The 15,457-nt window shown below is 33.0% G+C and overlaps 1 protein-coding gene across 4 annotated transcripts in view; it reads right to left on the bottom strand.

The window, feature by feature from the left end:
• LOC149791458 (coadhesin-like) overlaps nucleotides 1–12,634 on the bottom strand; it is a 41,243-nt gene extending 28,609 nt beyond the window's left edge. For 2 of the 4 annotated variants that reach the window (XM_089969992.1, XM_089969994.1), the window contains exons 1-9: nucleotides 12,471–12,543; nucleotides 9,262–9,303; nucleotides 8,046–8,128; nucleotides 7,749–7,817; nucleotides 6,821–6,956; nucleotides 6,162–6,290; nucleotides 4,661–4,831; nucleotides 1,239–1,421; nucleotides 742–882 (exon numbers count right to left, since the gene is read on the bottom strand). In XM_089969992.1, coding sequence (XP_089826118.1) covers nucleotides 742–882; nucleotides 1,239–1,421; nucleotides 4,661–4,831; nucleotides 6,162–6,290; nucleotides 6,821–6,956; nucleotides 7,749–7,817; nucleotides 8,046–8,128; nucleotides 9,262–9,303; nucleotides 12,471–12,537 — 1,021 coding nt within the window. In that variant the 5' untranslated portion in view covers nucleotides 12,538–12,543. Of the gene's footprint in view, nucleotides 1–741; nucleotides 883–1,238; nucleotides 1,422–4,660; nucleotides 4,832–6,161; nucleotides 6,291–6,820; nucleotides 6,957–7,748; nucleotides 7,818–8,045; nucleotides 8,129–9,261; nucleotides 9,304–12,470 lie in introns of all 4 variants that reach the window. The other 2 variants (XM_089969993.1, XM_089969995.1) reach the window with 2 other exon arrangements.
• Between the last annotated feature and the right edge of the window lie 2,823 nt (nucleotides 12,635–15,457).

Genomic DNA, 15,457 nt, shown 5'->3' with positions numbered 1-15,457 from the left:
AACCCTTAGTAATATAGAATAAAAATGTTTGCAAGTTAGCTCATACCTAAGTGATAAAATTGCCTTATAGAATGAAGGGTGCGGATAATAAAATTGATGTAATCACTAACAGTGATATAAATGTGTATGTTTTCCACGAAGATACTCGTGTATTCATTACAACTTTTATTTATTCGTTCGTCTAGACAATTCAAAATTTATTTTAAAAGGTTAATACTCCGCCCCCGCCCCCACAACCCAAAAAATGAACGTGAAATAAATAACGAAATAATTTACATTAGATCCATCTCTGACCATCTGTTACATGATTTAATGAAGCATATTAGTGTTGTAGCTTAAAGCGTATGTACAAAAAATTTATATGAACAGAAGTGACCAATGCTAGTCAAACTCATTAGATCAAAAAGGAAACAAAATGTACAAAGGGTTAATTTTGATGTGCAGGCAGAACTAATATTAATATATATTCCTCGTTAAAAATATACAAATTATTAGTTAATATAATTAATGAAAATTCAAGAACTACTTCACGATAAATTGCATCGAAATTGACAATTATAGTCTATAAAATTATATGCATCTTTCAAAATAATTAAACATACATTGACGTCCTCTATTTTATTATTATTATTATTATTATTATTATTATTATTATTATTTTATTTTTATTTTGTTGGTATTTTAGCGAGATAAATACCGCACGACTGTAAGAGTGGCAACAACATTATTTACATATATTACCAATAGAACATAGCCCACAAGAGCGTTTGCATATTTCCTTAGCTTTCTCCACCTCCGTACAAATATCAACAGCATGTTGAATAGTAGCACAGTTATCCACAACGTCTACGCAGCTGGCTGATGAAGATCCTGTTGAAGCAGCTGAAATAATTAATTCAAAACAGTGTTAATGCCTTCAGTGAAAATGATTACTTCGCGATTACTGTTTTCCATGTGTGCAATGTATATTTAAGGTCAACTGCATGTTAAAAGGATATTGTGTTGATTATGTTTTTTCATTAAGTGGGTATAAAAATTACATTGACGTAGTGCTTGTTATTTTTGGTTTTTTTGTGCTGCCAGTAATACGTAGGAGAATAATAAGGCCGAGCATGGTCGATCATAAAGATATGACCATGTACACAACAAATATACTGCAACTAGGTATATGTTTAAATTATTTTGCATGGTGAATTATGTTTACTCTAAGAATGCTACAGTTTGTATATATTACTTACGTGCAGTTGTATGATCTCCACATGTTCCATTACAAAGATCATATTCATATGGATCTCCGATACAGTAATGCCCATACAGAGACGGGGGTGGATTATCACAAAGCCTATATCTTTTTTTTAGTCCTACGCCACACCGTGAGCTGCAAGATCCCCATGCTTGCCAGTCAGACCAGCCGCCGTGATCTGAGGGAAGAGAAACAGAACTTACGAAAGACTCAACATAGTGAGTGATGCGATTGTGAAGTAGAACATAGTAACAGATACGATTGTGAAGTAGAACATTGTGGTACCTGCTTTTCATCATCTACGCCCACTTATACAAATTAACGGAGTACCAGGAAGATTTAAAGGTGAACTATCTATTCCAGAAAGGAATGCTTCATAAAAACTTCGGTGTAACTAAAACGTGGTAAAACTCAAAAGAACCTATTCATGCAATGACTTCAGATTTTTTCAGTAATTACTGAATATGTTACTTCCAATGTGATTTATAATTAGTCCAAATGATTCAAACAAAATTAATGAGTTGTCCATTAGGAAAGCGTGTTGCCACTCTGTACATTGATGGGTGTTATTATGTTGGATATAAACCACATAATCAGAATCACAACTTACTGCGAAATTATTTGCAGAGTACATTAGCAAAGAGTTTTACAAAATGATTAATATATAGATTATTACATCATACAACTCCTCAGATTCATCAGAGGTGATAATGTGCTGGAGGAGATATACAATTCAGACTGTAATATTATGGGTTTGGGTTTAGAGACAATCATGAAACAGTGTTTGATAGGAGTAGACTTGCCATGAGCTTGTTCGACACGTAACTCATTGACTGAAGGGAATTATCTGTTAAGACTGATCACCAGCCTCTAACTTATATGAGTAGAAGACGCAAATACAAATATATTGGACCTCTGACCACTGCATTTACAACGGTGTTGAGTTAAGATTGAAGCAGTTAAAGGTTACACACATACTATTTCTTGTGAGAACCGTGTGACTCGTATGAATTGATATCAAGAACACAAAATCCGTTTCCCACATTTATCCATAACATACGATTATACAAGCTTCACCTTCGAGACGACATTGCTAATGTCAATATATATATATATATATATATATATATATATATATATATATATATATATATATATATATATATATATATATATATATATATATATATATTCTTCTTTTTGTGCATATTGATGTTTGAGTTTCTTTAAGTCAAACAGTACTTCTTTCATCTACTTTCTCTGTCTTCTGGATTAAGAAAGGTTTGCTATAATAGCACTATGTTGAACCGATACTATTCAACACACTTTAGAAATTTTGATGCAAAACAATTTTAATAATATTCAAAAAAAGATCCAGCCTCCTACAAAGCAAAACTAAAGCATGAAAATGTCAAGTATCTATTTGTATCGATGATAGTATAAAGTATATATTTGTATCGATGATAGTATAAATTATCTAATTGTATAGATGATAGTATAAAGTATATATATGTATCGATGATACTATAAAATATCTATTTGTATCGATGATAGTATAAAGTATCTATTTGTATCGATGATAATATATCTGTGTCAGCTTAAAGCAAACTATTGGCGCTAAAAGTAAACTAGCAATAATTTGCTTCAGATAGTTACTTTGTACTTGCAAAACAGCCTTCTTCAGTCAGATTTTGATTTTATAGTTTCCATTCAAATACAGTGGGCACATATGTTCTGCTCGAAATTGCTCTGTGCAAATTTTCAGCAGAGGACGCTAGAATTAGTGCCAACACTTCAAAAGGGAACTTTTATATAAATTTACATAGATTGTAATTTTATTATATTTCATCTCTCTGATTCAAATTATAAAATCGTAAAATGATGATTTTGTTCGATGCAAGACTATAGGGCGAACTTTTACTTTGAAAGACGGTTAGGTTTGAACGTAAATAGGGTTTCCCCATCTAAAATAGATTATGACTTCTAGCAATCTGTGAGACAGTTTAAACTGAAACACAAATAACAAGTATATCTGCATATGCTTATATGTTAATATTTGTGTACCAAAACCCTATTTACTTATTTTACCAATAGATGTTATCGTTTTCGTGCAGAGTATTGTATTCTTTAGGGTCGAAAGCAATATTGATCAGATGTTTTAGAACAATAGATAAAGAAAATCATTTAAATGATGGAATCATGGGGATTATTTAGTATTTTGCGGAGGAACAGATTTTACTATGACGTTCTGTCTTTCATAATGTGATTAAATATACAGAATGAATCGTAATTTGCAAAGTAGTTCCATACACTCTGCTGTTGCTCACTTTAATAGGCACGTCTGTATCTAAGATCATGACATGTTTTGCGTGAATTAACATTTTCCATTTATGATAACACCCATATAAAGTAAATCATAGTTGCAATGGCCTATTTCTAATGGGTTATTTACTACTCACTGTTGGTTCATTCTTTGTAACCTTTTTAACACGAGAGAGCGATTTTGGTTGGACTGATTCCTATTTCATGCATTATTAAAGTCGCAATCACTTTGGAACCTCTAAAGTATCAATTTTGTTCTTCATATATATTGTAAAACGTAGAGTGTGTACTGCGCCGTAGTGTTCGTACATCTAATTATTATGAGCAATATGTTGTATCCTAATATACATATAATCATTGCAAGGCGATATATACAATGGCGACACTTATCAGCATGATGTAACATATATGTATGCCAATAGCCGTTAAAGTAATGAATGCATCATTAATATCGAGATTAAAAAATTCTCGAACATTCAGGCAGCTGTAATATTTTGGTGGATTTGTAAAATTTACTTCTTTTGTATTTTTATTGTTAGTAAACATAATTTGTTTGTTTAATGTCATTCCAGAATATCGTGATTAATCATACCATCCGTGGTCAATCCTGATATTATCAAAACCTGGCAAAAAAAAGACATTGCTGACATAATTAATTCATACATTTCTAGTTATTCACTTTATATACATACTGAATAGTTTTAATTGTTTTGGTATGTTTTGCTTATATTTCTTTTCTATTTGGTTCAATCCAAACAATGTAAAAAAATTAAATGTCGGTGTGTTCTCTTGTACAGTTGTTGCCCTAGAAAAGTTGGTTGAAGAATGGAATGATGCATCAAGAAATGTTCTTTTTGATCATAGTGGCGTTACTTCATATGCAAGGTATATTTTATATGCCATGACATAGGGATCAGGATTGAAATATTATATCGCTTGCGACACGTGCAGTGTATGCTTAAAAAGCTGATAACGATGAGTTCCGTTCCTCGTGATATGAATCCAAATTCCATCAATGATGTAGTACACATACATCTAAATCATGTCTTAGCTATATTGTAGCAAGAAGCGTTAATGTATGATTCATTTACTCGCCTGGACAGGTTCTTAGGAAGCACGATGTATGTTGAGTATTATCTCCTGGACACGGATCTCCGCCGTTTCTTGGATAAGGGTTTGAACATGTTCGATTCCTTGATTCAAACCCAAGGCCGCAACTCGTGCTACACGTAGACCACTTTGACCAAGCGCTCCATCCACCATCAACTTGTAATATAAATTGATAATATGACGTTAATCTCCTAGATGTATCGTGACAACGCTTAATTTCAATAATAAAAGGAATTTTACGCCAACTGTGTAAGAAATAAAACATAAAGAAATTTAATTATATATCACATTTACAATTATATAATCAGAAGTATTATATTTCATAACATTCGTAAGGGTTATTAATAATCATTTGTATGCTAATGAAACTTTAGTTGCGTTACATTTAAAAGTTATTTCTATATCAGTATTGCACTAAGCATTTCCAGTAAACGTTTATGTATCTAATCTATAGTACGTCATGTACAAATGATAGCAATATTTGAAATTTAAGTACCAACCAATCGAACAGTCATGGAAATTTGAATTTCTTTGCAGCATTTTGGGACGAAAAATATATTTCTTATACATCCTACCAGACACGTGCATTTCTTTAAAGAGTGCTATCAAAATATCAGAGTGTTCTGGACGAGTGTTTAAAAATCTAGCATTGGTAACACTAGTATTCAAAATACGATTCCAAATGTTGGGTTAAGAAATAAAATGAAATCGAAGCAGATCAAATGATTGTACATTGGCATAAGGTAAATATACATACGGAGCTGATATAAGACACGTCAGCAGTATATACAAAATAGTCTATGACGGACGGAAATACAACAGTTGGTGCTATATTTCTTAAAGAAAGTTAGTTTTTCCTATTTCGGAAATTTCAAAGTAACAATATGGGGTGACATTTAGTTAAGCCGAAATTAACAGCAGGCCGTATATTTACATTGGGAACGTTCTTGGGTCAAACCCGACTTTAGCGTTGAGGCTACATTGTTGAATGTTAGAAGTTGTTGACTTCAAGCGTAGCTACTTTGCGGCATTGTCAAAAGCTTTTTACGTCTATAATATGGGGATTATATTGAATGTACTTGGTGTGTCTATGGGAAATGTAATGTTAATATTTAGCATGTGATTTCACATAGACACCGATATAACTGTACATTTCTTTGACAAACCCGTAATATGGGCGTATACGGCAATGAAATATAATGGTATTCAACAAGCAAAACAGTGCAACGTTAAGTCTCTCAGATAAGTGCTCCATATTACTGAGGTTAACAATTTCTAGCAAGATATCAATGAATCCTCAATGTTAAATTCCCATTTGAGAGTTAACACAATCCTTGAACGTAGTGAAAATTTCAGTTTGACCCCAGCTCACTTTATAGTACTAATATCAATTCATATTCGTTCAAAATTTAAATGTTCAATTATTGAAAATAAGTCATAATTTTGTAATACCAGTTCATATTTAATATCAGATAAATGCTCAAACCTAGATTGCATAAACCGCAATAACTTTTACATATCGTCTTGGCTTGGCTAACGTTTGTACAAACATGTTCCAAAGTATTTAATACACCACAATCCGTCAGCTTGTCAGAACAACCCTCAGTGGTGGTACCTGACAAAATAAAATTATGAAGATGATTTAATTGTGCTAATATCAGATTTTAATTTTGTGTATAGGAAGTATTTCAAATTTTGACACACAATCTTTGCATGTCAATTTCTTCACCATGAATGGGTCCATTTACATTTATTACTATGTTTGGCTTGTCCCTCTTGGTGCCTCTATAAACTATTTATACTTAACGCGTTTTGCGTACTCATTCGTGATTTAAATATGTTATTAGAACAGAGTCGAATTATACGAGAATAAGTGCTGATAAATATTAAAGATGCACATAAAAAGAAACACGGGACACAAATTCATTTGCATATTAGTTTTTTGACGACGCAAAGGCATCGTTTATACTTCTCTCTCTATTGTCATCATAAGGAACATAGCGTTCATGAATAACTTTGGATTTATGTGTAAATTATATTAAAAAAGGTATTGTTTTGTATATCCGTTTCAGTTTTAAGGTCGCTTCAATACCCGACTGTTTACGTCTAGGTAAGTGTCTATTATTTGAATTCATAAACATTTACCTCCCACATGATCAGTTGCAAGCTCGCAAACATGTTTATTGCATCCGTGCGTTGAACAGCACTGAAAACATTCTTGGGTATCCCTAAGACTGAGGTCTCTGCCGATAAGTGAAAACGACTGTGATGATGGGCACCTCTGTTTAAAAACAATGTGTCATTATATTGTATATGAACCATCTTTTTTATTGCCTCTCATCTATTAATCTATAATATTATATAGCGTTATAATTCCAATATTTGTATTGGGAGATTATTCACAAATTCCTAAACAGTAATGTCATCAATACGAAATATGAGAAACGATTCGAAATAAATTGAGTTTTAAACTGCAAGACTGAAGAGTCACTTCGACTCGCATAACTTGAAATGATTTTATATATACAACTGTCCTATATTACGTGCATTGCATTCATCAAATATAGGAGTATTTTATTTATGTCACAATTATTCGGTATAAATTTGAAATCGTATAAGCTTTGGCTCGATTTTGAACTAATGAAGATAATATATAATGGTGTCTTGAACACAAACCATAGGAACAAGTTCGAGTAGTAAAGTATGTCACTTTGGGCGCAAACGTTCAACACAGCTCTCTACTATTAAATTCCCGCTTTGTTTTGTAGTACACTGTTTAAATTCCTATATGTTTAACAGTAGTTAATGACGATTGTATTCGTCAAAATGCAGTCCTGTGTTATTGATGATTATAATGTTTGATAAACAGAACGAATATTCCAAACATGTATAATCTTGTGTCGTGGCTCGTAGATAAGCAAAAATGTGTGTGTGTGTGTGTGTGTGTGTGTGCTAGGGGGAAAAGTTAAGATTAACTGTCTTATTAAATTGATGATTACTGAGGTTATTCAAAGGATAATCTTAATATCAATAGACTGCAACGCTTTTTATTATTTTCAGTATGATATTTTACCTCATTTTCTTCGCAACCAAGTGTATATACAGAGGTAGAAGGTGTGCGACGTCGACGTATGAAGCAACTCTGAAATAAAGTTACACAAAATCTATTATCTTCTCTTGGTATACTACATATCATAGATATTTATATTTAGCGTAACAAAGATTGTCCCACGAAATTGCATTGTAATGCAAATTTACAGTGCAACATAATTAAAAAATGGTAAGACATTTGTAATTATTGACAGCGTTTTACTGAGACACGAGACAGTGGTGGAATGGTTTAAAGTTCTGGTGCAAAAGATAAAAATACCTGGCTGGAGCTACACTGTACTATATCGTCACAGTCTGCAGCATTTGAAATGTCGGAACACTTAAAACAGCTCAGGCCTGCATCTATGTAGAAATAATATTTGTTTTATATATTATATAAATTCATAAATTATAAATAAATCATGCGCATACTGTGCACGATATATTATAATCCTTGTTTATTTTAGACAGAAGTATATTCAAAAATTAATTGCTTGATAATATAAAGTAAGATAATATGACATACATTTTAGGTTATTGTAGACGGTAAGTTTGAATATCAAATAAAAGTACGACAGGTTAAAGGTTGCGGATAAAGCTTAGTCAATAGAAATCGGAAAAAGCAGAAAGTCATTTAAACATTTATCATTTTCCCGAACTGTATCACTGACACAAGTGAGATAAAGTTCATTTCCTGCATTTCGCTTGACTTTAGATCTATGTGAATGTCTTTTTTTGCGTGAAACTACTGGTATATGTTTGCATGCTAACTCAGCAGAGTATATGTTGGGAAAGATAACAGAAAGTTTATAACAACGGAGACAGAGGAAATACATTATACAGAGCATGAGTTGCAAAGCATGCAAACTTCAACTTCAATGTGTATTTAGATAATTAATATATTAATCCTTCACACTAAATATCATGACCAGATACTGACCCTTTCTGACAAAAATCATCATCGTGTAACCGGGCATAAATTATTTACCTCCACACCATTTCAATCAAAAACACACCGAATCAGACATTACATTTAGACATTGTACTATTGAAACGTATTTACCTGCATACTAATTCCTGGTGCAATCATCCTCGGCCTGATTATTCGCATTAATAATTTGTGGAGTTTGATTTTTACAACAAGAAATAGTTAGGCGAATGTTTCGAAATCCAGAGGGATTGTTGTAATTTGAAATGACTGTCTTAATCTTGAAGGAGTGTCTTTCAACTTATATAGGCATTTTATGCTGTGATTCGTCTAAGCTTGTGTTTCATGATATGTTTCCACTGTGTCCGATAGTGGGCACCTTTGCTTAATCTTGTTTTATTTCACATAAGACTTGCATCTCTAATAGCAATTAGCTTTGAAAAACAAATCTGAGAGAGAAACCTAAAGATAAAGGTAATGACTTTAAAAATATTAACAGCATATATGCCTCTGTACTTCTTATAATACGAACTCATACAGAAGGGGTAGCTGAACTAAATAAACTTACCACATTCACTCAGAGCAGCAAGTACCAGTAAACAAGCAATGGCTGAAAAATCAAAATGGCTATATTGAAACAAGCGTTAAACTTAATTAGCGACAATTTAGATTCAAAATCCTACATATAAAGAACATTTTGATTATGCTGTATTCCATTAAATTCGAATAAGCCATTTGCTATTAGCATTTAAACTGCTAGGGGAACAAACGGCACCAATTTTCCTGTCAGTTTGATAAAATGTAATATAATGTAAATTGTATGAAACGAAACCCATCTCAGTTCTCGAGACATAATATTCTCTGCTAGCAGGTGAAAAAACAAGATGCACAAACAGTATCATTACAATTGTTTTCTTGTTTTCGTTATAAATTAACTCTTTTATTGTAATTGACAGTATTTTCACACCATCAAAAAATTCGCGTATGACAAATAATTCAGTAAAGAACATACAATTCGTATCTCATATAATATACAGGAATTATATGTTCATTTTTTTTTCTCCGTTAACTTTACATTGCCAGAATCGTTCTGTATTTTACGATATTGCACACCTTCATATTGCATTCGCGTGCATAAAGGAACTACTATGGATTGTAAACAAACAATTGACGCAGACGCCAGCACTTTTGATTTGTAAACAAATCATGTACACTCGCGTAGTAGGTGCTTTACCTTGTGATTGCTTCAATTTGCTTCTGAATGAAGTAAAGCAGATGTTTCGTGGACTGCCACATATCAGCTGCTTTGGCACATTCCGCGTTAACTTATTCATACAATGTTTCCGATTTAGGCTAGCTATACAATAAACGCAAAAAAGGGTCCTTACAAATAACATACAAGTGACAAGACATGAACTGTCTTCTTTAGCTGGTGACAAGAATGGCAAAACATATACTTACAGTTGTACATCCTGAATTTCCTCAAAATGTACTTACTTAGTTCTGCAAATCCGCATTACATGAGCCATGTCATAAGTTCTCAATCTTGATTATACATTTCGAAATTGTACTGTAATTTCGAACATAAGTGCAATTACATCATCCTTACTGCACTCAAAATGAAATATGCATTAAATTCCATAGCGTCTTTTTAATAATTGCAATTAAAAGACTTCATATTTTTCCCACATTAAGATTTCAAACATTCAATGACAAAAACAGAAACACATGTGCAGATGTCAACACGCTTCTCCCTCCTTCTTCAATCCACTGCATTTCATGCGGAATTGTTACATATAAATCCAGTCCATAATTACGAAATTTCGTACAATCAAAAACAATATCAAAATCTATTCATTCCAGATCAAAATGGAAAACTTGTTGCAATGCGCATACATTCACAATATGACTCCAAAAATTTCAATTTTAACTAGACACTCCATTTTCTTTCGAAAGTTATGTAGAGCGCGCGACTAAGTTCAAATTTATCTGGGCGGAGTTAAATGAGCAGTAATAATGTTGCCGTTGTGTAATGATGAATCTACGCTTGTATATTTAGTTTGGAATACGGCATACATTCAGTTATTTTGTTTCTTGTTGTATATTTTATTAATATAATTAAGCATTAAGTAGAATAAAAATGAGCATATAATAAAAAGGTTACTGCATTTGTATGAACTCGTTTTGTCGGATGGATAAACTGCACTCCTAAGGTCGTGCAGTATTTACATCAGAAAAAAACTCGTTCATATTTGCCCATACAAATGCAGTAACCTATACATATTACACTCTGTCTTCTTTAACACTGAATAGTTAGGGGTATGTTTATTACATTGTGTGAAAGCGACAACGAACAGGCAAGTAACTTTTTACGAGTCTGTATGATATTGTTTAAGTGTGCATAGAACTAGAATTTTATTAAATATATGTGCGTTCATGACAAAAGGGACGAAACCTAGTTAGTATGTTGGACCTTCGTGTTTCTTTCGTGTGGAAAAAAAAGTCAGCTAAAATGAGCAAAGGCCTCTTACTCTGACTGGAGAGAATTATTGAATATTTTCAGCGTATGAAAGAGAAGACAATATTGCTGACGATGACGATTGGTGGATTTGCATTTATGCTCCCTTGGAGATTTTGCTCGAACTTATCACTTCTTATTGTGAATGTCAGTGTGGGGCTTAACCTGGGACCGCACTGGCACAATAATTTATTTCTGACGATGGAGATACACGTATGATTGGACAAACGTGTGTGTGTGTGTGTGTGTGTGCGTGTGTCCCACTTAATGTGAATAATTATGTTTTTCTTTAAGAATGTGGCAGACTACTGTTGTGTGTTAAATATTGGAGTAAATTGTTGCATATGGGTTGGAGCAGATACTCATCAGAATGATATAAAATGCTTAAGTCGCTGTATGTATTATATGGGCATCACATGTTAGACATTTATTACTTAGGTATAATTTGTCTTTGCATGGATATCACAAGCGGTTGGAAATGTTAGTGCATTTTTATCATAACTATTCTAGGAATGAAGGATTGTTCTAGTCAAATATTGCATGATAACACCACACGGTCATCAAAATGTAGGTGTTATCAAACTTAATAAACATATTAAATTTTGAAACGTTGCTTTCCATAGGTTTATCTATATGTGACTTTAAAGGTATTTTGAGATTCTGATGTTCTAGTCATAAACGTTTATAGAAATTGGTAGACAAGATGGTGTTACTAGTTCATATTCTTTGTGCATTTTTTTATCACGGTAATTTGACTTTCAGTGAATATGACTATCATGCACTTTTCATTTGTAAACAATATCAAGACCTAAGACAAACTTTGGTATAATAATCCATAGATAGCAAGATATTATAGATTCATGCCAACAGTCATCCATTTGTTATTCACACAGTAAACTGTTGCGTTTGTTATATTCCCATTGCTATGTCGACAATAAACTACATACAGTATTTAACATACAAATTAGATGCATATATGTGTTTCAGGCGACTGATTGTGTCTTTATATTATTTTTTATGATGGGTCTGTGACCTATACTACCAATTAAATATATGGAACGTTGGATCATAATGAAATATATTTCCAAGCCGACTGAGTAAAACATGTATATATAGTTTAAAAATATCTGAACACAATGTATATCTTTGGAAATCTAAGGAACAAATATTTTGTCTTAATGCGCGTGATATAAACCATAAGATTATAACGATAACTCGCTGTCATATAACAATACTTTTCATTTGCATATATACGTTACCGATTATACGATGCATAGGCACACTTTCATAGAGAAACAAATGCTTACTGGTCTTGAACTTTATCATGTTGTCCCTTTCTCTTCGTGACATCAAAATGCAGACAATCCACCTTTAGTAGATAACGTTTATGTAAATTCCATGTATATACGTGATCGGACAACACGTATTTCACCTATCATAGATATAAGGTGACAGTCTCAAGCTACGTAATAACTATATACTTTCTTTTTGTAAGTATTATCATCCACGCTACCACTGTTCACTAAATATATACATAAATCAAAGAAGCATGTATTTTGATAGCAGTTGTATTACAGATAATAATATAAATAATAATAATTAGATGAACCATTAATAATACTACTACAGGTGTACTACTATTAAAACTACTTCTACTATTGATAATATCAATAATAATACTACTACAGGTGTACTACTATTAAAACTACTTCTACTATTGATAATATCAATAATAATACTACTACAGGTGTACTACTATTAAAACTACTTCTACTATTGATAATATCAATAATAATACTACTACAGGTGTACTACTATTAAAACTACTTCTACTATTGATAATATCAATAATAATACTACCTCAGGTGTACTACTATTAAAACTACTTCTACTATTGATAATATCAATAATAATACTACTACAGGTGTACTACTATTAAAACTACTTCTACTATTGATAATATCAATAATAATACTACTACAGGTGTACTACTATTAAAACTACTTCTACTATTGATAATATCAATAATAATACTACTACAGGTGTACTACTATTAAAACTACTTCTACTATTGATAATATCAATAATAATATTGACGACAAGATTAATAGTGCTTTAACTTTAATTGTGGTAGCACCAACTGATATATTCATAAATTCAATTTATATATCCTTCTTCTTCAGCTCGCAGTCATGATGATGATGATGATTGTTATGTATATCTATAATTTTTGTAAATCTTGTTACATGATTTTATTTTTTTAATAATTCTTTTTGACGGCTGTAATATGTAGAGAACATCTTTACTTCAGTCTGTTCTACGTTACTTGAGCATAAAATTCCATAGGATTTACAAAATAGACGTTTACATACGTGCTAACAATTGGTAATAATAATCTTAATAATAAGACTTAAAATGGCGCCAGTGACATAGTTTCTCAGTAACTGATGGGATATCAATGTTTCCAGAATAATTAATTTGCTTCTCATTGGCAGCGCGAGGTCACGAAAATATGCTAATTCGAAGAAAAATGAATAGTGTATGTTGTCACGTGGGTCTAATGCGCAGTACAGTAGCAATATACGGTGTATATGAGGAGAATATTTAGCAATTTGATTCATTCCAATTATTGGAATTATGGAGTCTTATTGTGTTCCTGTTGCAAGTCAAGTCTGCAGATGTATTATATGTTGTACGTAGATATTTTTCAAGAGGAAAAACATTTGATTGTGATGTTCAGTGGGAAAAGAAAGTTCTCATTATTTTTACTATGATATTATTCATGAACTGTTATAAATTATTCGAAAGAATTCTAGACAACGCCGGTATTGAAGTGTATGAGGAACCTTATTTCATTTAGGACTTTCGTAGACCGTTATAAGGACTAACTTGGATTCACTTCACTCTAAGTTCCTCTCTCATGTTTCGTTTATAATTTTGATTATGGATCATTAAACTGTTTGTTCTGTTTTATGAAACTTATTAGGTTTGCTTGTGTTCTGTTACTTAAGTGCGTGACCATAGAGTCGCATGATGATGACTATGGCGGTGTTGGTGGTTATGTTTGGGTGGTAACCCCGGCTTTCTGTCGACGCCTATATGGGCACTACACCCGATAGTGACGAGGCTGCTGCAGATCCTCTCACGTACGAGGAAAAACTGAAAGACCGCCTCCAATTTTCTTACGCGGCCGCGGCGAGGTAGTCGAGCAATAGCCATGCTAATAACAAGGCCCAGTAAAAAAAAAGGCCCGAGATTCCAAACTTGAATTAGGGGACCGAGTCTTAGTGCGCAACGTTGGACTGAAACAGAAACATAAATTAGCCGACTAGTGGTCCAAGGATCTATATCAGGTGATATCAATCCCCAATTTATATATATCCGTGTACAAGGTAAGGGGGGTCGAGGGTCCGAAATCCACGCGCACATTGCATCGTCATATGCTTTTGCCTTTTGACTACCTTCCTTGTGATCCATTCCTCATGAAACATGTTCAGAAGAAACCGGGTATACCAAAAGCTACCCCTTTGAAGTCGAGCTCTAAATCTTCGAGTTCTGACTCGAACTCCGACCTGTATGTTATACCACAAAGACGACCCGGTTGGGCCAGTAAGGATAATGTTCAATTCCGTGAACACTCTACACGAACTGCCCCTGATAATAGATCACCATCTATTATCGATCCTCATATTAGCCAGCCTCGTGAAAGCGTAAACTTTCAAACCTCTAGGTCTAGGCAATATGGCAATAGTTTAAGTGAACCAACGAGTAATTTCTCTACTCCCTCTCACGTCTCACATCAGAGTACTCAATTCGATCCCCCATAGATATCTGCCGAAAGGTCAGTTCGTAGCCCGATCATATTCGAGGGAGACCCGGACCGCCAGTCTGTGAGGTTAATCCTAAGCCCACCGGCGCCACAGATGTCACATAAAGACTCAAGCCAGCAACCGCTGTGGCATTCAACTAATTTCAGGGTTTTATGTACTGTCTGCAGGGAGAGTAATTTATGACATAGAGATCAGTAAGACAGGGTTTCCTCCTGTCATTGATACTCTATATTATATCTATAGAATCTTTAATTATTAACATTAATACAAAAATTAATATTCTTGGAGTTAAAATACCTAATTTGAAAGGAGAATTTTTTTTAAAAAAAAAAATATGTTACATGCAGACGATTGCACAAATTCAGCAGATACGAATTCTCTTTTGAACATTTACAATATGAATTCACACAATTTGG

Source organism: Sinohyriopsis cumingii, chromosome 9 (assembly GCF_028554795.1).
Source record: "Sinohyriopsis cumingii isolate HCF-2022 chromosome 9, ASM2855479v2, whole genome shotgun sequence".
Classification (NCBI taxonomy): Eukaryota; Metazoa; Mollusca; class Bivalvia; order Unionida; family Unionidae; genus Sinohyriopsis; species Sinohyriopsis cumingii.
The sequence above is the reverse complement of the archived record's forward strand: the minus strand, read 5'-3'. Positions and strand labels throughout refer to the sequence as shown.